The 22698-nt window shown below is 40.0% G+C and overlaps 2 protein-coding genes across 5 annotated transcripts; both read left to right on the top strand.

Annotated features, from left to right (window-relative positions):
- The first annotated feature begins 372 nt into the window (after window positions 1–372).
- On the top strand, window positions 373–21336 carry JAC1 (J-domain protein required for chloroplast accumulation response 1). Of its 4 annotated transcripts, none has more exons than XM_039116079.2 (10): window positions 373–1373; window positions 7532–8187; window positions 8268–8375; window positions 8464–8867; window positions 8975–9086; window positions 13888–13964; window positions 18681–18746; window positions 18833–18910; window positions 19384–19560; window positions 21089–21336. In XM_039116079.2, exons 1-10 carry the CDS (start codon window positions 886–888, stop codon window positions 21125–21127), a joined length of 2205 nt encoding a protein of 734 aa, XP_038972007.2. In that variant the 5' UTR covers window positions 373–885; the 3' UTR covers window positions 21128–21336. The 4 variants fall into 4 exon arrangements, 3 of the variants coding, with proteins under 3 accessions (XP_038972007.2, XP_038972006.2, XP_088577861.1); XR_015987036.1 differs by having other exon boundaries at window positions 608–1373; window positions 19363–19560; XM_039116078.2 differs by having other exon boundaries at window positions 608–1373; window positions 8443–8867.
- A 271-nt stretch (window positions 21337–21607) lies between these two features.
- Window positions 21608–22450, top strand: LOC148703430 (uncharacterized). Its single transcript, XM_088722977.2, has one exon. The coding sequence runs from the start codon at window positions 21608–21610 to the stop codon at window positions 22448–22450; it is 843 nt and encodes a 280-aa protein (XP_088579103.1).
- The last annotated feature ends 248 nt before the right edge of the window (window positions 22451–22698 follow it).

Raw genomic sequence — 22698 nt, 5'->3', positions numbered from 1 at the left:
TAAATTAAGCAACATACGAGCCGATAACATAGAATATAACAAACTTAATATTCAACAGTAATAGAAATATAACCAAAAAAATATTATTTTTTAATATATCAAATTTGAAAAATATTAACTAAAAAATAAGTAATTTTTCATATATTCAATCTTTCGCGGAGTGATTAAAAAAAATGATGAAGAAAAAAATTATAAAGAGTTATATATATTTATATTAGATTTGGAATGCATTTTATCATTATTTGTACTTTATCTTGGATCCGTTGTGGATCAAGAGAAATTTGTCTTATTGACATGGGTAGCCAATGGGATGGAGAAAACTCTCACTCTCATCCACGCATAAATAATAGTTTTGGAGGCTATACCTGCTCCAAGGCGAGCCCGTTTTCAGCCCCATCCATCGCCTGCCATCCATCCCTTGTCGGATCCCGTCCCGCGCGTTCCACACGACCGCGAGGGCGTCCGCCCCGCATGCCGGACGTTGACGGGAACCCGACTCCTTGCTCCTCTTCCACGGCCCGGCGGGGACCATCCCATCCCACTAGCCTCGACACGACGAGATCTCTCTCCTCCTCTCTCTCCTTGGACGTCCGTTTTGGAACCATTCGAGCTACTCTGTACGCCAGAATAAACTGGTGGTCGAGACTCGAGTACCCCATCATGGATTCCTCGTCTCCTCTCTTCCACTCCTTCCTCTCTTCCCATCCACAAGCCCCCCCGGCCCACTTCCAACCCCAATGCTACCTCTTTTGTCTTCTTCTGCCCCCCCCCCCACCCTCCTTGGATCAATCCAAGCTCTCCCAGCTTCAATCAATTGGTTTGGATAGAGAATGAACTGTAATTGGAGTTCTTCCAGTCTAAGACATTTGGTCTGCTGATCTTGATATGGAGAAGATCCCGGACAGGGATCGCGCCCTCCTTGGTTACGCGCATCGAGATCCTTTCGGAAACTTGCCGAACTCGGCGGCGCACCGGAACTCCGATGCGGATTTCCATGACGTGTTCGGCGGCCCCCCAAGGCATTCTTCATTTTATGAGAGTCGTCGGAGCCGGGGGGATTCGTTGGAATCGCCTTCCTCGCTGAGGGGGAGAGGGAGCGGGGAGGATGGCGGGAGGTCACGGAGGCCATGGTCGGGTGGGGAGGAGAAGCCTGTGTTTGGGGAGATGAGTAGCCCAGCTCGAAGGAGGTACCTGGGAGATGATTTCTTCGATGACATTTTTCCGGGCAGCGAGTCCTCGGGTTCTACACCGAGAAAGCATGACCGAGATTCTTACCCTTCTTCGCCTGGTTCTCGGGTCCTCAGCCGGAACCGCCCAGTCCTGGCCAGCCGCGAACCATATGTTGGAAGTTCCTCACTGCCTGCGCAGCTCAGGTGTTCGATTCCTACCCATCCTTGACATTTTACATTTAGTTGGCGACACAGTTAAATCTTTATATTAAAGTTCGTTTCAGTTTTCACATCAATTCAAGAATTAATATATTATATGAATTTCTCAACTATTATGACTATTCACACCGTATTCAGACTGATTATGATCTAAAAACTGATATACCATGAAAGTGCAGGTTGAAACACCAAAGATGTAGGCTGAATGAATGTGATGTAGATCCAAAGAAATGAGAATTGTTAGTCTAATATGAGGTCTTAGTAGGGTGGAATCCAAGAATAGTAGTTACACCCATCTTACTACTACTCATAACGTGAGAAAAGTGGGGTAATTACACCTATCTTCTCACTATTTATGATGTGGAAGGAATAGGATAGTTACACCTATCTTCCTACTATCCATGACATGAGAGGAGAGGTAGCACTATATATTATGCATGGCACTAATGGGCTATATGGCATATAATAGTAAGGACAAATATCCAAGATTGGTTGTGGCATCCATCTTACTAGTTACGAAGAGCTACTTATAAATATTAAATTGTAATGTCGAGGAGGAAATCTTTCGACATATCAGTGAATCCAAATAATCTTTAATTATCAATGAGTCCGGTGTCTTTTTGTCTTTACTTTATCTTGCTCTTAGATTTTGTTAGGATTCTACCTTAGGAGTAGCTTTAGCGTAGATTACTTCAACTGTAGTCTTCGCTACACCCTATCCTATCTTATCTATCTTCTTTTGAATTGGTAATATAACAGTAGTGGAAGTCCTTGAAAGTTAAAGCACTTGGACCCATGCTACTTTCATTATCTTCTTTTGATCATCCTCGTTTTTGGCTAATCCAACGTCAGTGGCATGCCCATGCATCTATCCCTAGCCATGAGACTTGTCATGAGCTTTCTGGCATGGTTGTATCTAGGCGGCGGAAAGAAAAACTAGCTAACAAACTCTCTCTCGCACACCCAATGGGATATTGTCATGTAGCTACTGTTATGCCGCTCAAAAAAAGATTCACGAAATAGCTGTGCGTAAGGTAGCCACTATGCTAAAGCCACTTATGGAGCGATGCATGAAATTTTCGGTCTAGATGTTGGAATAGGTCGAAAGATTTGTTTTTGTTGTTGAGAGCCAATTTGAGAAGCCACAACACGTTTTGGAGTATACTATGGCGGAATTAGCCGATCCTGTCTTTATGGCAAATGAATTAGCCCATCAACATTTGCATGAAAATATTGGGGTCTTCGAGGAACTGATTTTAGAATTTCGGCCTATTAGGAGGAAGAGGTCGAAGACTATCTTATGGAGTTCTCGGCATTCTTATACTAAGGCAAGGCAAAAATCTTGTAAGCAAGTGCAGGATTATATCAGACTGAACTAGGAGTCGATACTTTGATCAATATTGGATTGATGTTTGAGCTTGAAACTCGCCATCTTAATTTGCAAGAGGCTGCTGTAGTCAGTGAGACTACATTAACGCAATTCTTTGATAAAGAAATTAATTACTTAATGGATGGGAGCAGTGTTACAACCTTACAGTACTAGCTATTTCCATTACAAGGTCTAAGAGGCAACCCTCTCGATTGATGCCATACGGTTTTCTCTGGCTGGTATTCATCCCAAGTCCATATACTGGAAAGCAAATGCAGTGATAGATTTTACCTCCACTAGATCCTTCATGATTTTTACCTGCAACTTAAGTTTAAGTCTTCCCACTATCAGATCCTCGGTGGTCTTCAATCGATCAAGTTGAATGACATCCAAGTCAAAAAATTAAGCCAATGGATATGGTGTCAGATACATCTTATTATCCTCTTGATTGTCGACTGATAGGATGTGGAGGACATTGTTTACACTACATCCAGATCAATTATGATCTAAAGGCCGATATACAAAAGGAGGTGCAGGCAGAATGAATGTGCTGTAGATCCAAGGGATTGAGAGTTATCAGCCTATGACGAGATTTTAATAGAGCGGAGTTCAAGGATGGTGGTTACACCCATCTTACCACTATTGATAAAATAGGAGTGGGGTAATTACAATTATCTTTCTATTACTAATGATGTGGAAGTAGTGGGATAATTACACCTATCTTTTCGTTATCTATGATGTGAGATAGGGATGGCCCTGCCTATCATGTATGGCAATAGTGGGCCATGTGGCACATAAATATCAAGCAAGGGCCAGTATTCAAGATGAGTAGTGGCACCCCATCTTACTATCTATGAGGAGTCACTTGTAAATATCAAATTGTAATGTTGAGAAGGAAACCTTTTGATACAACAATAATTCCAATTTATCTTTGATTATTTTTGTCTTTACTTTACCTTATTCGTAGATTACCATTAAGATTCGGTGATAGTAGATGACTTCAATTGTAGCTCTGTCTACATTCTATCCTATCCTATCCATCTTCTTATGAATGGGGTGGTGTGATGGTAACAGAAATCTTTGAAGGTCAAAGCATTTGGGCTAACACTACTTTCATCATTTTTCTTCGATCTTCCTCTTTTCAGCTAGTCCAACGTTGGTGACATGCCCGCGGATCCATCCCTATCCGCGAGACTTGTCATGAGTTTCCTAACATGCCTGTATCTATATGGCGAAAGGGAAACATGACCAATAGTGACTAATGGTTTGTGTTGTGTGATTGGATCCAATTGCCTCACCTATGGAAAGGTGAATAATTGATTCTTTAGTAATAAAATACTCGGTGTGTAGTCTAGTGATCATTAATTGTTTAGAAGTAATAGTTCTATATTAAAAGAAAATAAGGGTGTGACTAAGTGGAGGTTAAGGTCTTGAGCCATGCCGTGCTTAAATTGATTTTGAGCCAAACTCAAGCTATTCACTATTGGCTTATTAAATGTCTGATTAGAGCCTGAGGCCTCTGAAGTTTCTCATGTATATATGATTATATGCCTTTTAGCTAATCTTATTTCTTATTATCTCAAGCTAATGGTTGAATTGACCGGTAAAAAATTCCTCATCTAGTTGATATGGCTTATGGATTCTTATTCATTAACAACCACCAAGTTACACTGATATACACAAACCGAGGTATGCCATACTGCACCGAACCGGACGATATGGAATGTACCGTACCATCTTGATTCGATATCGATAAGTAGTACGGAAGGCGTACCAACACTCGATATGCCGAACTGGCCCCCCATACTGGACGTACCGACATAGTAACGGAGTGGCACCAGTACGGGATCCGGTATCAAGATGGTGTACTTTGACACAAACTATTACTTTTTTCATGTGCTTATGCACATGATGCTCTCATGCTCGAAAAAAAGGTCCGCATTATACAAGAAATGTAACTGCAATCATATAGAAATATATGGATGTTTTGCAAATTGATTAGTTAGCGGGCATGATCAACTTTTATTTGGATAGTGGCATTTGAGTTTTAAAGGTTTCCTTGAATCATAACAAGAGGTGGTTTCTATTTCAAATCAAAACTAGAAGTCAGCAACTAAGACCAGCTAGGTTAAATGATCATTCAGTAAAATGGATTACTTGTGCTGCTCTTTAAGTCATACACAAGGCCTGTGCACGACTTTAGATGATGAGTTAATAAAATGGATCACCAATGCTACTTCTTAAGTTATAGACAAGGACTGTGCAATGGATCAAATGATGATTCAATAAAATGGATCATCTGTGCTACTCTTTAAGTCACTGACAGGGCATGCAAAGGTCAAGCTTGTGCTTTTACTTTGTATGAGATCATGTTAATATAGCAACAGCTTAGTTTATATGCATCATTGAAGGCCATATCATATATCTTTTCTTATACTCTGTTCCTTGTAATGTATTGCTTGATTCGCTCTCCCATGATTAAAATAAATAAATCAATGGTGGCCTTATGCTATTTAATGGCATGGGAACTGAATTATTTCTTAGTAATGATGGATGTTTCAAATTATAGTTCGTCATCATTACCATTGATGTTTATAAAGAAAATTCAGAATTTAATTATCTGACAGCAAGGAGCTTTCAACAAAACATAAGCTTGATAATTTATACATATCAGTAACCAGAATTCTACATGTTACATGCATGATGGTAGCAGATAAAAAATATAATCTTCTTAAAAGATTATAAATATCTGAACATATTGAATAATGAGACCACTAGGACTTTGTGCGGCTTTCCCACCTAATTGCCTTTGGAATCAGTTGAGCTTGTAATGACTTCAGTGTCTGAGGGTTGCCTTATTGTTTCTTGTCTTATCAATACTTCATTTTTAAGGCCTTCCAAATATATTTACTTGATGGGTAAAAAATTATAGCATGGCAAAGAATGTAATCTGTGAATTCACCAAAATTTAGCATATATCAAGAAAGAAATAGAGTGAAACTTTACAAAAATGGATTTAATATACAAGTTGTCACATATTAACATCATTCAGACTATGATCACATAAACTTTCTGTTCTGCTAAACGAAAACATATTATATTCATATGAAAGAGAAAGTAACTTTAATTGGTTCCTATATATAAGAAATATCTAACTATTAGACTTGCGTGGAAATGGTGGTTTTGAGGTGTTGCTGGGCCACCAAAAACGAGGCACGATCAATTCTTTGTTATGATGAGAGAACGTTGCTGAACAATAGTTTACATGGTGGAAGAGGGCATGATATGGATTCATGGGTTCAATTTCTTACTGTTAAAGCTTGAAAGAGTTGTCTTTTACCTGCTAACTAGGCTAACCCATGATTTGACTGTATCAGCCCAAGCCAGACCAAATATTTTAGACATGTGGGTTGAGTCTATTCGAATATATGACCCATTCAGAAAATCATGTCAGGTTTGGATCATATTTATCCTACTTGACACAACCTAGGATCCTCTGCAGTGTGACTTTTTCACTGCAGGGTCCTGTACCACCATGGATGGCTGCCATGTTGTCCATCTTGCAGGCGGGTGGCTCTTCTTCATCACCGCAATGTGCTGTGCATCGCATTAACGACGCCTCATCATATTCCAGAAATGAATGAGAGTCGCCCGCCTCCAAGATGGATGATATGGCAGCTATCCATGATAGTATAGGCAGAGGATCCGAACTCACTTGACCCAACCTGACCCTACTTGTGTTCTAATCAGGTCAAAAGTGGGCTAAATATGAGATGACACAACCCATCTTGACTCGGCCTGACCTGGCTTACATAAAGCCCAATGATTTTGAAATGTCTAACCCGTCAATCACTCACCCCATTGTCTTATTTGGATTTGTAGTTGGATATTAGGCCTATCGATTTGTTGTTTGAAAACGTGAGGGCTTAATTAATGTCAAACTGTGCCCTTGTGTTGATGAAATTAATAATAGCATACCAAACCAACTTTCTCAATTCTCTTGACTTGTTATGCTAATTATTGTTGCTTTTCCCTGTAGATTTAGAAAAAACGTTCCTTTACATGTGTCTTTTATTTTTTGAATTGGACCTCAACCTAGAGTCATCTGAACTTTGGCCCCAGATATATTTGTTAGGCTTAGATCTTGCTCAACTCGAGGCCTGCTTGGTTTGCTGTAAGTGGGCTGAGTAGGAGCCCCACTTCATTAAAGTAGCTTCAGTTTCCCCATAGGGTGAGGCCACTTTGGGCCTTTTCTCCCTTAAATCGGGCCAGGGAGGAATTTAACTCAACTCCAGTTGAGGCCAAACTCGAAGTGGGCCCCCTTAGCCTGGACTGAGTTTGGATGCCCAATTACGGACAACCAAACAGGCTATGTTTCACCAAGTGCTATGTTTAATTGGAGTTCTTTGACAATTTCTGAAGCTTAATTTGACCATATTTGTTAAAAATTAAGCCACATTAGGAGAAATAACCTTTTAAATTCTCACTCTGACAACCCAGATGCATTTTCTTGTCAAAATAATTGTAACTTTGCTTTCCTTTATTTATATCCATCTGCTTTCATTACACACGCAAACAAAGACATACACATACACCTTTCAATCACTCAACAAGTATGGCTTTTCAACTGAAACTAGCCACAGATATGTTGGATTTCACGCACATTGGAAGAAAAGAATTGATGAACCCTTTTTCTTCTTTCTTTTATTTAAATTTGTATATTCATGTAATTTTCTCCCTTCTAATTGACATCAACAACTTTGAATATTTCCAGCCACTCTGTGAAGCTAGCCAAAGTGATAGACCATCCATCATTGGGATCTCCCACTAATGGTTCTCTATATAAAAATGAGTATGAGGCTCCTGATGTATTCAGCTCTCCTTCTTCCCCAAATTCTTCTGTATCCAGTTTTACAACCCGAGAAATACGAGCACAAATTGATGCGAGAAATGATGGTCATGCTTTTTATCGCCATAGTCCTTTATCTCGTCAGTTTTCTTATAGTGCGAATAGGTCATTAAAGAACACAGATTCTACTTGGCTGAGCACAGAAAGCCAATATCAAAAGGACTCATTGAGCTTAGAAAGTCATATCAGCAGCAGCCAATTCCATTTCTCCATATGCAGATGGACAGGCAAAGGAGTAAAACTAGTTTTGCCTTGTAATTCAGAAGAAAGAAATAAAAAAGTAAGTAAAGCTAGAAAATTACCTGAAGTGGTGATACATGAAGTTGATCTAGCCTCTGATGATGACAATATATCAATTGTGACTGGAGCATCTGAATCCCAAAGTGAGAGTCATACTAGCAAATTACTGGATGATTTCCATATGGGGAGAAAGTTTTGTGCAGGTTCAGCAATTGTGGATAACCATTTGCCTGCTAAGTTTGAACTGAAGAACCTTCACAGTGATTCAATTGAAGAATCAGGTATTCTTGCATTAGTCATCATATTCTTCTTCTTCAATCCTATCTTTTTCATGTCTCTTCTGGTGCTTCATGTGATGTAGGTACTTGCAAGAACATCAATAAGGAGGTTCCTGTGACTAAACTTGATACAAGGAAATCTGGAATAAGAAATCTATGTCAGCTGTTTAATGATGAATTTGGAAAACAAGGTAAAACATAATCTGGATGCTAATAATTTAATTGGATGCTACTTTTTCCAATCTATTTCAAGTGTAGCTTCTGTCTTCTTGAACATAGGACATGAGGATGTAATCATACGGGAGGGGGAAACAAGGGGCTTGTCCAGAGGCCAAAGAAATGTTAATGAAAATGTTGGATTTAAAGAGAGAGATGGAAGAGAAAATAGTGTAGGTTACATTGAAGTAACTAGCACAAGCATTCAAGATGCCCCGATATGTGTGGAAGATAAAATGCCTGGTGGCAGAATAAAGGGCAAAGTAAAGGAGTTCATCAAAATATTCAGTCATGAAGGTTCACCAAAACGTGAAAGCACATTCAAAACCCAAGAACGCAGATCTAAAGGAAAGCATGGAAGCAAAAGCATAGTAGAAGACCAACACAGCATCCCTACAGCCAAGGCAGATAAGAAAGTGAAATCAAGCCATGAAAATAATGGAGCATTTTTGGCTACCTCTGTGGCAGTATGTTAACTGAATGACTAAAATGTTCATTATTTGAAGTTTTATATTGTTAGCTTGGCTTATATGTGTTGGAGTTGATTTAATAAGTAGTCTGATAATTGTTTCAGATAAATGAAATATTAAATGGGGTAGAGAAGCTGGACTCCAATATGAGCTCTGACATTCACATGAACAATGATCTATCTTCAGAAAGAATCAACATCCCAGGGCCATGTTCTGGTTAGTTCTGTTAAATCATATTTGAAATTATCTTTAGTTTTTTAAGATCAAACTCTTATTTCTGACTATAAGTTTAATTAATTTGCTACTGTAATTGTCTACTTGGAAGAGTTTCTCTTTCATAATCATGTGGAACAATGCTAAGGATAAACCAAGGGACAAAAAAAAAAGAAGGAATGAAACTACAGAGTTGTTGATACAAGTAAACTGTTTGGTATATATTATGAAAAAGAATCTCTATTGATGTTGTCCTTGGCATTCCCAAAAGAATTCACCTTATAGGCTGCTGATGGAACCTCATCGACTAATTATGCCTAAAAACATTCTGTTTGGCTGCACCTATGACAAGGGCCAAATCTGGAGAACTTGGCTTCTTTATGGTTTGTTGCAAAATGATGGATTTGACTGAAAGTCTTAAAAACAAGGCAGCAGGTGTACAAACCAGCTGAGCTTAGCTGAGTAGAAGGCTGCCCAGGCTTGGCTTGTTATATTTAAAGGGGTAGTTAAGCTTGAGTGGAGCTTGACAATGGTATTTGTGGATACTATTTTAGTATTATTTGTGGATGATTGGGCTCAGGTGGTCACACATATAATTTTTTTTTTCTTTGAAAAGAAGATGGGGACCCAGATGGAACCTGTCAGCTTTCATTGAGTGAATGAAACAGAATTACAGAGGTCAAGTCCATGAAGGGCCAGAGGGAGAGAAAAAGAACTGAGAGAAGATAACAGAGGGTCAGGGACAGTAAGAAATGGGAAGATCAGAGGCTGTAACTTAGATCTGATACAAACAACCACAATCTCTCACAAGTCGCCTCTCAATGTTTTCTCCTTGGTGCCTGGGGATCACCCATATAGGTTATTTTGAGCATTAGACATTCATATATTTGGGATGTGGATGGATTCAAGTTGAGCTATTAACTTATCATTACTATAACATTATATGTAAGGAGAGGAGCTCAGATTGCTACTGAAAAGGTTAGTAGGAGGAGCAAAGGGCTCATGATAACATGGACTGTCTTGCTGATTAAGAAAGGAGCTGGTAAAACTAATGTGGCAGATTAGCCCTTATCTCAAAGTCATTGGTGGAGGATATAAAATAAAGCAAATGATATCTAGGACAAGCTTACTAGTTACCGTTATGGGTATTTTGGTGGTTCATCATGTTATATAGGTTTTATCAAGTGACATGAGGTAACTAATTTTGAGGGGAAGTAGGAATACATGAAAAGATATGGAATTGTTTGTTTGGCTAAATGATCGATTGGTTGCTTGATTTTGGTACTGGTCCATTCCTAATTGGACCAGTGAAGTATTGGTACTTGAGATGCCTTTCATATTGAAAAGAAAAAAAAATGATGCCAGCTCTTATGCTAGCATCTGAACCATGCATCTGCACAATATGGTATGTATTGTTACCATATTGGATTGGCACTTGACCGGTATCATTAATGGTATTAAGATTTTAAACTTGGTGGTATTTTTGGTTTACAAAAGGATAACTAAAATTGATATAGGAATAAAACTAAGTTGAAATAATCCATAATTCATTTGCAAAAGTTATTTTTAACAATTTTCTAATGTTATATATGCAAAAAAATAAGGTTGTTGATGGTAGCTATTTTTAGGATAGGTTGTTAATATATGTATAAGAATCTTTTTCGTAGCCTACAATGTGGAAGGAATTTATATTTTGATTGTTTACCAAACTTGAAACAATTTTTATGTGATAATGGCAGGACATTTTTTTAAGGAGAAAGAAAAGCTAGACTTGGTCTAGTAATTGGTACCAATGCTTAAAAAATGTTGTGGTATTCCGGCTGTCGAGCAAATGCGTAATGTATATACGGTATGTCAGCTGCAGATGTGGATGCATTTGTGGTTAATGTTTTTAGCTGTATAAGAATAAATAAAACATATTAAGTTCAAAATATAATAGTAATATTTTTTGGATAATTAATATTAATTAAAAAGAACAATATTTATTGTATGCCGTATCGGCTCGAATCGAACAGTACGAGGCGTACCGTACCGTACCAAAACTTGATACGCCAAAAAAATCCATATCATACCGTATCGACACCGTGCTAGTGTGGCACTGGTACAGGATCCAGTACCAAGATGGCGAACTTTGACAATATTACAACTAGTGCTTATTATTTTATACTTAATACTAATAGTGACTGTTATAATATAATTGAAACCCAAATTTGATTTGACCATCATTTTGAACATGTTTATTTGCATAGGCCCATCTAAGAGGGCATATATTTGGCTCTATAATGCAAAGCGGGTCATATATGCAACAACACAATATTAATTGAGCTACATATATGGCCATATAGTGCCAAGTCGATGGCTTTTTGGGCTCATATGCAGTATGACCACATATAATAACCATATATAGATGATGTGGTGTCGTTAGGCAATGAATGTTGAACCATTCCAAACCGGCCGGTTTGGGACATTTTGAATTGGACTGGTCGGCTACTAGCATAGTTCATCATATAAAATCGGTCTGCCCCCCTCCGAGTGATTCGATGGCTAAAATTCCTCCTCGATCATGGCTTCAAACTTTCTCTTTGACAACTAAACCTTAATTTGCGTCCCCGACGCTTGACAACAATGCCCGACGCTTGACAACAATGCTGAACGCCGCCGCCGCCCCCCCCCTAGGTAGGTTTATCTCCGCTCTCTCCTCTCTCTCTCTCTCTCTCTCTCCCTCTCCAACGGCCTCTCCTTCTCTCTCTCCCTCCCTCTTCCTCTCTCCCACCCTCCCTCTCTCTTCCTCTCTCCATCTCCCCCTCGCCCTCCCTCCCCCCCTTCTCTCTCTCTCTCCCTTTTCATCCTCTATGGAACAGGGGAGAAAGGAAACAAAGCATCAAAACCCCTTTTTTATTTACAGATTTTGAAAGTCGGCAAACCGTTTGCCAACTTTAGTTTGAAATTTGAAAATAAAAAAGGGAGGTCAAAATGCTCTAGAATGGCAACAGTACGGATCCGTACCATGCCGAATGGATTGCCGGCAGGTACACCCTCCGGTACCAATTTGGCGAATCTTGCTGTCAGGGGACTGCATATGTAGATGTGCCCATACATACAACATTTTAAAACACATATTGGTACCTTGCTCCACTTGAGAGTTTATTTTTGAGATTGTTTGTTTTATATGTTTATATTTGTAGTAGTGATTAGTTTGCTTAAAAAGTTTGTTTGGCTAAGATTTGAAAAATGTATTTTTTTCCAAATGGAATCATGAAACCTAGCTAATTAATAAAGAATTGATATTTCATAGTTAAGCATATTATTTTTGCTATATTTTCTAATCAATAAATGACAATATACAATAAATCAATAAATAGTGATGAAAAAGTGATGGAAATTGCTCTCCAGCTAGGATTGAATCCACTTGCAAAAGGGCGATCCATAAAAAGTTCTCTAGCTCAAAACTTGAAGAGGCAGTGGCTTCATTTAGGAGGATTCCTTGTTGATCCTTCATTACTTGATAAAGCTGCTGGAATCATAAAGAAGACTCTTGCTTTTTGAAGATATGGCAGTCATCCATCAAGTTTCTGTAAGAACCTTCAAAACAAAGCGTGAACTAAGGGAGATTATGAGCTTAATTAAGTGTTTCATGAGAGCTTTATCAAAGTACTACATCACATCCTCCATTGAACTATAGAATCAAAAGAGACTACTGAGTCTTAGGATATTGATGAGCTAAGCTAATTCACGAATTTGCAACTGAACAATACTTGCCATTTTTTTGCTCGATGCCAATATCTTGTAGCTTGAATTGCAACACTGCATTATGTTCCGAAGGATTCCCTAGCAGAGTTGTAAGGAAAAACCTAATTGCTGTCCAGAAATTCCAGTATGCACGGGAATAAAGGTCTCAAGCAGAAATCAAGAGATTGTTAGTTAAAAATGATGAGACAATCATACGATACAGTATAGATCAAAGAAAGGTTTTATGGTTTCTATTTTCCAATCCATTACAAGATTAGCTAGCAGAATAATGCCAAAACTTGCAAATGAAAGAATGGAAAGGTAATAATAAAAAATAGACTGAGAATAGGAAGAAGGATTGTTGGATGGCTATAGAAAATTGACTTCTTTTTTCTTGTTTCCCAATCACCAAAACCTTCATGTCAGGCCTTAAATAGATAATAAAATTAAATCCATTTCTCAAAATCTCTAAGTATTCCTATGAGATGGCTGCCCCCCTTAAGGGAGGGGGCTGCACATCTTTTTTTCTAGTGGATGTTTCTTTCCATGGACTGGTATAAATGGTCTTATGTGGCAAGGTAAGATGTGCCATGTAATTGCCCAATCTAACCATCATAAAGGTGCCACATTTTTTTATAAAAAACTGATCACATATGCAGTGGATTAATGATAACAGACTTCAGTGAATTAATTTCTTTATTACATTTACGTTTAAAGATGAATTCATCAATCTGCAGATCACATATGCATCACACTACTAGCAACTAATTTATTTATTCATAAAATATCTAGTTTCCATGTTCTTCACTTTCTTCCTTTTTGAAAAAGAAAAAACAATTACTACTGTCAGACATTCCATCGTCCATTTTGTCCAAGCTTGAGACATCAATAATGATGCATCTAACAAGCTTTCAATGTCATTATGAAATATCACAAACTAAATAATACTATTACATATCCTTTGCGAGCTATTCTATTGTTTGTGGACATTAGTTGTATCATCTTTTAACATATTGTTGATGCTTACATTTTTCTGCAATGATATATACTCATATAAATTGCTCTTTTATGTCAGAGTCAACTCATAAAAGCACGGATGCCTCAATATTCAATGTAGAGGATTACCATAATGAAGATATTGAAGAATGTTTGGTACACGCATTTCCTACCTTGTCTTGATTTATGTGACCTTGAAAATTTCTACTATTATTATTTTACAACAACTTTGGCATCATCTAGGCAGGAGATATTTTCCATATTTAGTACATTCTTACTTTGAAGATAAAGCAAAAATAATTATTACATTGGTATTTCAGCAATTTTAATTGATTGGATTATAAGTCGTAAAATTCTGGAGATACTTTCTTGCATAGTTGGTCCTGGGGATATTGATTCCAAATTTATCCGGCATAATCAAACTTTCTTTGCATCCTTAATCGCCAATTTCTTTACGTGAGCCGTGGGGTATGTAGATCTATTCCTTTGACTTAGAAGGATTATGCTTCATTTTTTCTTTCCTTCTTTTTCTTTATGGGTAAAGTATTGGACATGTAAATAAGAAGAGACCATGAGTGAAAGTAGCTATCATTCCCTTAAAGGGAGAGAGTATGCGAAAAATCAATCTAAATGGAAATTAGTTGCATGTAAACCAGTTCTAATGACACCTGCAACACCAAAGCACTTTAGGCATCATTGTAAAATATAGCAATTTCTTGAGAAGCAAAAATCCTTTATTTGATTGATAGTCTAATGAGCTTCTATGTTGTGGCTCACACATATATAGCTTCTAATCTTCGAAAATTACCATCCAACAAAGATTGCAAGTAAAATCAGATTCTTGCAAAGGAGAATTCATTCAAGGCCAAGATTATTTTTTTTCTTTTTGCACCGGATGTTTTCTTTCAATTGGCTGGAGAAATTTAGGCAAAACCTTTACAACATTGCAAATACCATCTGACTACATAGGGGGTCATGGATTTGTTGAGCTATGTTCAAGTTTTGACTCAACCACATAAAGAATGTTGCTGATACTAGTTTTGATACTTGTGGTACGAACAAAATTTACAAACTAGTACAAATAAATATAAGTGAAACATCACTTATCAATTATATTATGCACAATTGAATCATAACTGTAAGTGAAATAACATCCAATTTTCTTTGAGCTCCAATTGGAGGGTTTGTGGGCAAAGTTCGCCGAACTGGTACTAGGGCTCGTACTGGTTGGTGACTGACATGGTACAATGTAGGTCCATACTATGCCATTCCGAGACGTACCATTTTTTTTCTGATTTCAATTTTTTGCCAATGTCAATTCAAGAATGGCAAAAAAGAAATTAGGATTCCCCTATTCCAAAATGAAACAGGAGATCCCTATTCCGAACTTCCAATGAGTGTTTTCGAGCCCTCTCTCTCTCGACCTCTCACCCTACCTTCCTTCTTCTCCCTCCCCCTCTCTCCCATCCTCTCCCTCTCCCTCCCTCCCTCTCTCTCTTCCTCACTCTCTCCATTCCCTCTCCCTCTCTAGGTGTGGTAAGACTTCCATTTCGAATCGAACAAATGAACCGTGCTAGTAATCGATTGGTCCAGTTCGATATGCCCTAAACCAGTTGGTTTGGCACGGTTCAAGAGAATTGTCCTGTGGGTCTTATAATAATTAGGTCATTGGTATGATATTAGCTTGAATATTGTTTTCATCTCTGATATTGTGTTTGATTGTCCTAGATAACCCTCTTGATATTGTGGTTGATAATATATCTAGTAGGAGCCTGACCATCTTTGCTGAAGATAATAAGAGGCAATAGTGTACCATGATTTCTGAACAAGCTCCTATAGGAAGGGTAAAACTTTGCAGGAGCATCCCTTGGGATATGATGTGGAGGGTGTAATGCGAATATTATATAAAAGGACCATAATGTCTAGTTTGTTTGTTCATTGCTTTAAGGGATCGAAATCTGGTATGCAATGATGATGAGTGTCTGTCAGATCCCCAGACGGCTAACTGACCCACTAGGTGTGCAATCTCTTGAGCCTCCTTGTCTATTTAAAATGAATGCTCTCAAGCTCTCCACAACTCCTATGAAATCACTCCATGATGTCACCAGCTAGTTTGCTGCATCCTGCAGTTCTATTCCCCCCTTCTCCTGTATGACAACAGCTATTCCTCAGCTCTTTTTCTTGCTCTGGCTTCGTGGACATGATCCTGTGTGGCGTGGGTCTACTATATCTCATAGTGAATGGTCTAAGCTCCTATGAACTATGACACTATGCTAGTCATCATGACAACCCTAATCACCAAACTTGTCATCATCATGCTATCATTAAATCATCATTGCAGGTATTGTGAGATGATTTGTGCGAGCCAGGATTTGATGGTTTGGGAGTCTCGTTGTCTTCCCAGACTTGTACATTGTCAACTACCTATCCTGCATTGACTAGCTTCTTCTTTGACATAGACTTTTTGGTTCCAATCTGACCACCTCTCTTTCTGGACTAAGTAGGCTTAATGCCCTTCCTGACCACCTCTTTGACTACCTTTGGAGGCCCTGCTCATGCCCGGGCTCCCTACATGATCCCTGTGCCCTGGATAGCCTTGACCCGTGTTTCACGCCTTGGCCTAAGCACTTGCAGTCCATGGCTGACCAGAATCCTCAAACTGCCAATCACCTTGTCTACCATCACTCCCTCCAGTCTCTCGAGTGCACCGTGACTTGAAGCTAAGTATTCTTTTGTGCACTAGTCTGTGTTCGGTACACCCGTCTTCTATGCCATGATTTCTAGATTGTCATGGAGGATCCGCTAGCTTATTCAGCACTGGCATATCCTAGTCTTTTTGATTTGCAACATGACCAAGCATAGTGCCTCATCCTAGACAAACTTGTCCTCTAACGAGTCATCTTGCTTCTTCTTAGTCCCCTTGCTAATACACTTGAGTTCATATTGTAGTGAGTTAAGGCCAGATCATGTAGTCTTTTCATCATAAAGTGTTTTTGCTGTTTGGTGTAGATCAAGGCTAATATACTCCAGTTTAACTCACATCTGCTAGAATGAGACAGTTTGTGAGAGGAGTGGGATGACAATCTCTCTCAAATACGGTGCAGATGTGCCTTGTTGGACCCACCACTGTCCCACAATCAAATAACACACAGCTATATAAGAACTCATGTCCTAAGCTTTACATGAAAACTTGAACAATAGAACACTAAAATTAGTTTTGATAATGATACCTGACGCCATCCTAGATTTTTATTTGGACACTCCCTGCTCTTGAAAACTTCGGGACCACTTCCAGGAAGCTTTTCCCTGCCTAGTCAATGTAGAGTTAACAATAACGTTATCATAATCTCAATATAATGCGCAAGAATACCATCAATCTTCACCGTCTACTCTTTTATTTCCTCACTTTTAGCTTGTGCAGCCAAGCCATCATCCAACCTATGCACCACTTTTTCACTGCCTGAAGTAGCTTGTCATCAAAAGCAATTTGTTTTCTGTACTGGTACTTAGGGTTCAGATAGCAGGGTGATACAAAATATAAGAACAAGATTATAAACATCAATTATTTAACAAAGGATGAGTGAGCGTTGGGGTTCAGGTATCAATTATTGTACAAGTCCATACCCATTTGAGTGTCCCATCTATCCTCAATATTCTATAAGTATGGTGCATCTTTTTTCTAGCCAATTCTGTCTAAAATCTTCTATTTGTCCATATATATCTTAGTGTAAAGAATGCCCTTCTACAGGTACTTTTCATCATCCACTGCTCTCAACATGACGTATAAAGGCTCCACTGCCTTAACGGCCTTAGTGCATCTATTCAAGTAAATATGAGCCCAAGATAATCAATGTAATTCTACTTCCCTCCTATGTGCTTGCATACTTGAGAACCACCCACTTCTTCGAAGTAACCATCACCATGAGGACTCTTTTCCTATCAAGGAGGCTCTTTAAGGTTAACCATGTTATGGGGCCAAAGAGTCTCTCCCTATATGTTTGACCTCATTAGGGCTAACACGCACGTATGATTATAGATGTATTTGGATATTGCTTACCCACTCTCCGCAACTGACTTAACTTCAGCAAGTCACTGATATCCTTCAGCATTAGATATATGCAATATGCTGCAAGAGGTCCAGCAGAAATGTGGCTTCTCTAACATCAAGTCCTCCCTACCCTTTTATACTGTGGATCGCTGTCTGTAAACACATAGACAACATACTCCTTGCCAATCTCCTTAATGCAATCCCAGAGTCACAAAGGGTATGTTGTGTCTCATATCTTGAATGAAAAAGATGGAAAGTGGATCCCTATACTATATTCAAGAAGTTCACTGGGAAATGAAGAAGACATACTGAGCACCTTAGGCTCCTATACCCTCATAATGGTAAAATATGATTGGCAGATAATGCTAGTGTTGCAGCCTGCTCTTTTCATCGTGTTCTAGAATTCCTTACAAGGAATAGTATGTAACCCCCTGGACCATTTAATTGCTTGGATTCTCCCTTCCGTTTCCGCTTCTGTAACTTCAGACTGGATCCTCTGTTGCTTACTGTATCAGAAGATGCAAATTTATCTACTTGATCTTATCCATTGCTTTGCTAACTTGATATTTTTTTTTTCTATTTTTTTTTTTTATCACCTGATATCTGTTCTGAAGTGGTGATACTGGCAACAGCACAAATGCAACATGATAGCTGTAACTGATGCTCATGTTTTAATACATAATAGAAGGTTGTATTGCATCCTTGACTTGGATAATCCTCACATTATTGAGCTTGCACAATCAGAGCTTTCATAGGTGATGCTGATTTTGGGGATTATTTTTGTAACTACCTGTTACTAAAGATTTTGTTTTCTTGATTCACAGGTAGAGGAGTTGTCTCAGGAACAGAATGACCATCTGCAGAGTAATCTACCTCAAGATCAATTCAAAGTAACTATTACTTGATCGACCATTAGATAAGGACCCAATTAGACAGTGTTGTCCTCACAGCACTTGGATTATTTGCTTTTCTGCAGATTTCAGATGCTCAAATATGGGAGTGGTCCAAGGGAAAGGAAGGAAATATCCGTTCTCTGTTATCGACTCTACAATATGTGAGTATGGCTTTCATAATCAGCAAAGAAGATTGACATCGCAAGCATTATTCTTCTGCTCCATAAAGAAACAGGACTCCTTTTCAAGTCATAGTTATTCTTTTTCATGAATTTAGAAGACCAAGTATCACTATGTCTTCTTTTCTTTTGTGGGTGTATATGTTAATGTAACCACAATCACTAGTCTATCTTGAGGATTGCTTGAAATGCTATCAGACAATTCATGATATAGATTGTCGACATACTATTAAGTTTATCTCAACATGTCAATGAAATTAGTTCTTTCATCAAGTTTCTCTCTGTTATTAGTTGTGGATTACTGATGAAGAACTTTGCCTTACATATTACTTGCTTCAAAACATGGCAATAAACTTATTTTTATTTAATAAATTCTTGTACGATTACATAGTTCAATGCTTATGATAGTGTTTCAAATGACTTATTTCTTTCAGTTTTTTTCCCCACTCTCCTAGGTTCTCTGGCCAGAATGTGGATGGAAACCAATTCCCCTTGTTGATATAATTGAAGGAACTGCTGTGAAGAGAGCATATCAAAAGGCACTACTTTGTTTACATCCAGATAAACTACAACAACGGGCTGTGGCCATTCATCAAAAATATATTGCAGAAAAAGTTTTTGACATTTTGCAGGTATTTGGAATCTCCAACGCATTATGTGTCATTTGCCAACATTTTCCGTTAGGCTTTTCTTAAGCTCTCCATTGGAACCTAACTACTTAGATGTCTTTTGCTATATATTGATCCAAAACAAGAAGGGTTCTTTCAGTGTGCTTATGCTGACAAACAGTGCAGAACTTACAGCATAGTTTTTTGCATCATATAAAATCTTTCCTAACAGAACAGTTGCGTATTCAAGCGATTTATTACATGTCTATGAGGAAGCCCATTTCTGAAAACCATGAATCACTCTGTACAAGCATGCAGCAAAGTCATGCTGGTACAACTTTTTTTCAAAAATTAGAACCAACAGCACTGCATCTCTCCTTATTCTTGCCTATTTCATTTGCATTGAATTAGTTTTCTGGCACAGAGTAATGCAAACCTATCACATCAGTGCTTGTCTATTGCCTCATACCACATCAAGCCATCTATATGAACTCTTTTAATTTTTTATCCTTTATTTTTTATTTTGAGAGAACCCCTAAAAACCTATTGACTGTAGAAACATTTTATTAGGCTTTGGTTCCTTCAAGGCAGCCAAGCAGCCTACTCTTTAGGGTAGGGCTGGTGGAACTGGTATCGGGCACCGTACCGGTTATCCGGCAGGATGAGTCGGTACGGACCCGCGCCGTGTCGGGCCGGGCCTGTACCGACACAATAGAAGAGGTGGGAAAGAGAGAGAACGAGAGAGGAAAAGAGAGAGAGGGGGGGGGGGGGCAAGGGAGGCCGATAGAGAGCCAATGGAGGGCCAGGCCGTGCGATGGAGGCCAGAGAGCCACCGGAAAGCCAAATTAAGCGAAGTCGACAATGAGTTTGTCGACTTTCACTTAAAAACTCCAAAAATAATAGAGGCTCACTTAAAAAAATTAAGTAAAGTCGACAATTGGTTTGCCAACTTTTGTTTAAAAAATCCAAAAATAAAAGGAGCCCCTTTGACCCCTGTTTCGAATGAAACAGGAGATCGGAGCAAGCCCCTCTTCTGCGTCTCCCTCCTCCGCGCGGCGGCTGCCCGTCCTCCGCCTTCATCTCTTTTCCTTCCTCTCTCTCTCTCTCTCTCTCTCTCTCTCTCTCTCTCTCTCTCTCTTTTCCTCTTTTTTCTTCATCCTCTTTCTCTCCAGCGCCGTCTCGTTTTCATCGTCGGAACCATCCTGGTCCGCGGCCGATACGGCTTGGGACGTCCCAAATCAGGCGGTTCGGGATAGTTCCGCTGACATTGCTTCAGGGAGTCCAATGAGATGGTTAAAGTTTGATTAGAACCTTGTTTTTTCTCAATAATTAATCTTGAGCTCAACTGTGAAGTTTTGTAAAAGACTATGGGATACTTCCCAAAAATCTACTGGCCATCGGAAAATATTATCTCCTATCATTTAGGCATTAGTTTGAGCTTTCGTTAGTAAAAGTTGATAAGCTTTTGTTTCTCTTCACAAAACAGTAAATATTGGTTGACTAAAATGCATATTTATATTTATATATACTAAATTTTTTATTTCTTGTGTAGGAGGCATGGACTCAGTTCAGTTCAGTCAGTGGACTTTGATGGTGAGATGGTCATCATTTGGCTGCTTGTTTCAAAACCTAAAATAAATACTTTAGTGTCATGGAGTGTATCTGATATGTTTGTCCATGAGAGAGAGGATTTTAGGTGTGTGATATCCAGAGCAAGAATTATGTTTTAGAAGATTATCATATTGTTTGCCTAGAGAACTGTTAGTCATACTGAATAAGATCCATACTATTGATATCCTATTACTTCGGGTCACGTTGGCACTAAACTAGTTCTGCAAACAAAAATTTTACTACTGAAGGTTGTCAGGTTCTAGTATATGCCTGTTACTAGGTTGTGGCTGTCGTAAGTGTTGTCTATTATGTATCTCAAACAAATGAAGGAGAGAAGAGGAGAGAGAGGAGAGGAGAGAGAAGGAGTGACTCGGGATGTGTGCCTGGGTGTGTTAAAATTCGTGCGGTGGGTGGGGTATTTTCTCAAACATCTGGTGAGTGACTGTGAGGGGGAGGGGGGATGGCGACGCAGGGGACTCCGGGTCCCAAGGATGCAGAGGCGGCCATGGGGGACAAGCAACGTCCGGGCGAGAAGAGCCGGTCATGGGCGGATGTGGCGAAGGGCCTTCCGTATGTGGCGAAGAGTCTCCCGAAGGCGCCGTTATGGTCCAATCACCAAATCTCTGCCGCAGAGTTGGAGTCCCTGAAGCTCCGATTCACTGACGTGGTGGAGATCCCGCCGGAGAAGATGGAGCTGGCTAGGGCGGCCTGGCGCGACTCTGCTGTTATCATGCGAAGCCTAGGGCGCAGAGTGCCGGTGGAGTGGATCTGCCGGGAACTGCGAGTGGCCGGGAAGCTCGACTACGACGTCGAGGGCTTCACGATGGCAGAGGAGTCCTTCGTCTTCCGCTTCAGGTGCGAGAAAGACCGGGAGGCAGCAATGGAGGCAAGTCCCTGGCTAGTGGCAGGGCAGCTCCTAGCGATGGAGCGTTGGCGGCCTAACTTCGTTCCGGGGGCCGAGCAGTTGAGGCGGGCGGTTGTGTGGCTTCGACTCCCGAGCTTGCCGACGGAGTACTGGACTAAGGAGCTCATCTGGTACATTGCGGAGAAGGCGGGTCGGCCTCTGGCGCTGGATAAATTCACCGATCAAGGCCGGAAGCTGGGATTTGCCCGCGTCAAGATCGAGGTGGACGTGTGCGAGCCGCTCCGGCCGGGGACCTTCATCCAGGTAGGCTCTGATTCCCTCTGGCAGGCATTCCGGTACGAGAACCTGCCCGGGTTCTGTTTCAGGTGTGCCAGGATCGGGCACGGTGAGGGCGCTTGCCCGTTCCCGTCCACATCCCCGGTGGGGGCTGGTGTGTAGGGTGGCCCTCCTCCTCAGGAGCCGGGGGCGGAGTTGAAGGAGGGGGACCGCCTGGGAAGCCGGTTGCCCTTTGGCCCGTGGCTGTCCACCTCCAAGATGTGGCAGCCGAAGGGGAGCAAGCCGAAGGGGAAGCAGACCGCAGTCTCGGAAGGGGCTCTCTCGCCGGTCCGGGCGGCCTCCGGGTCGGGGCCGAGGTCCCCTTCAGCGGCGATACCCTCTGCTGCGTCGCCCACGGACACGGAGGGGTG

The sequence above is a fragment of the Phoenix dactylifera genome, chromosome 5 (assembly GCF_051530095.1).
Source record: "Phoenix dactylifera cultivar Ajwa chromosome 5, Ajwa_hap1_PhDact_Kaust_v1.1, whole genome shotgun sequence".
Lineage (NCBI taxonomy): Eukaryota > Viridiplantae > Streptophyta > Magnoliopsida > Arecales > Arecaceae > Phoenix > Phoenix dactylifera.
The sequence above is the reverse complement of the archived record's forward strand: the minus strand, read 5'-3'. Positions and strand labels throughout refer to the sequence as shown.

Excerpts from the sequence above, each read along its gene's own strand:
- JAC1 (XM_039116078.2), top strand. The coding sequence starts at position 886 with ATGGAGAAGATCCCGGACAGGGATCGCGCCCTCCTTGGTTACGCGCAT. Across the intron at positions 8,188-8,267 it reads TGATTCAATTGAAGAATCAG|GTACTTGCAAGAACATCAAT; the intron begins GTATTCTTGCAT and ends CATGTGATGTAG. Across the intron at positions 13,965-18,680 it reads AAGATATTGAAGAATGTTTG|GTAGAGGAGTTGTCTCAGGA; the intron begins GTACACGCATTT and ends CTTGATTCACAG.
- LOC148703430 (XM_088722977.2), top strand. The coding sequence starts at position 21,608 with ATGGCGACGCAGGGGACTCCGGGTCCCAAGGATGCAGAGGCGGCCATG.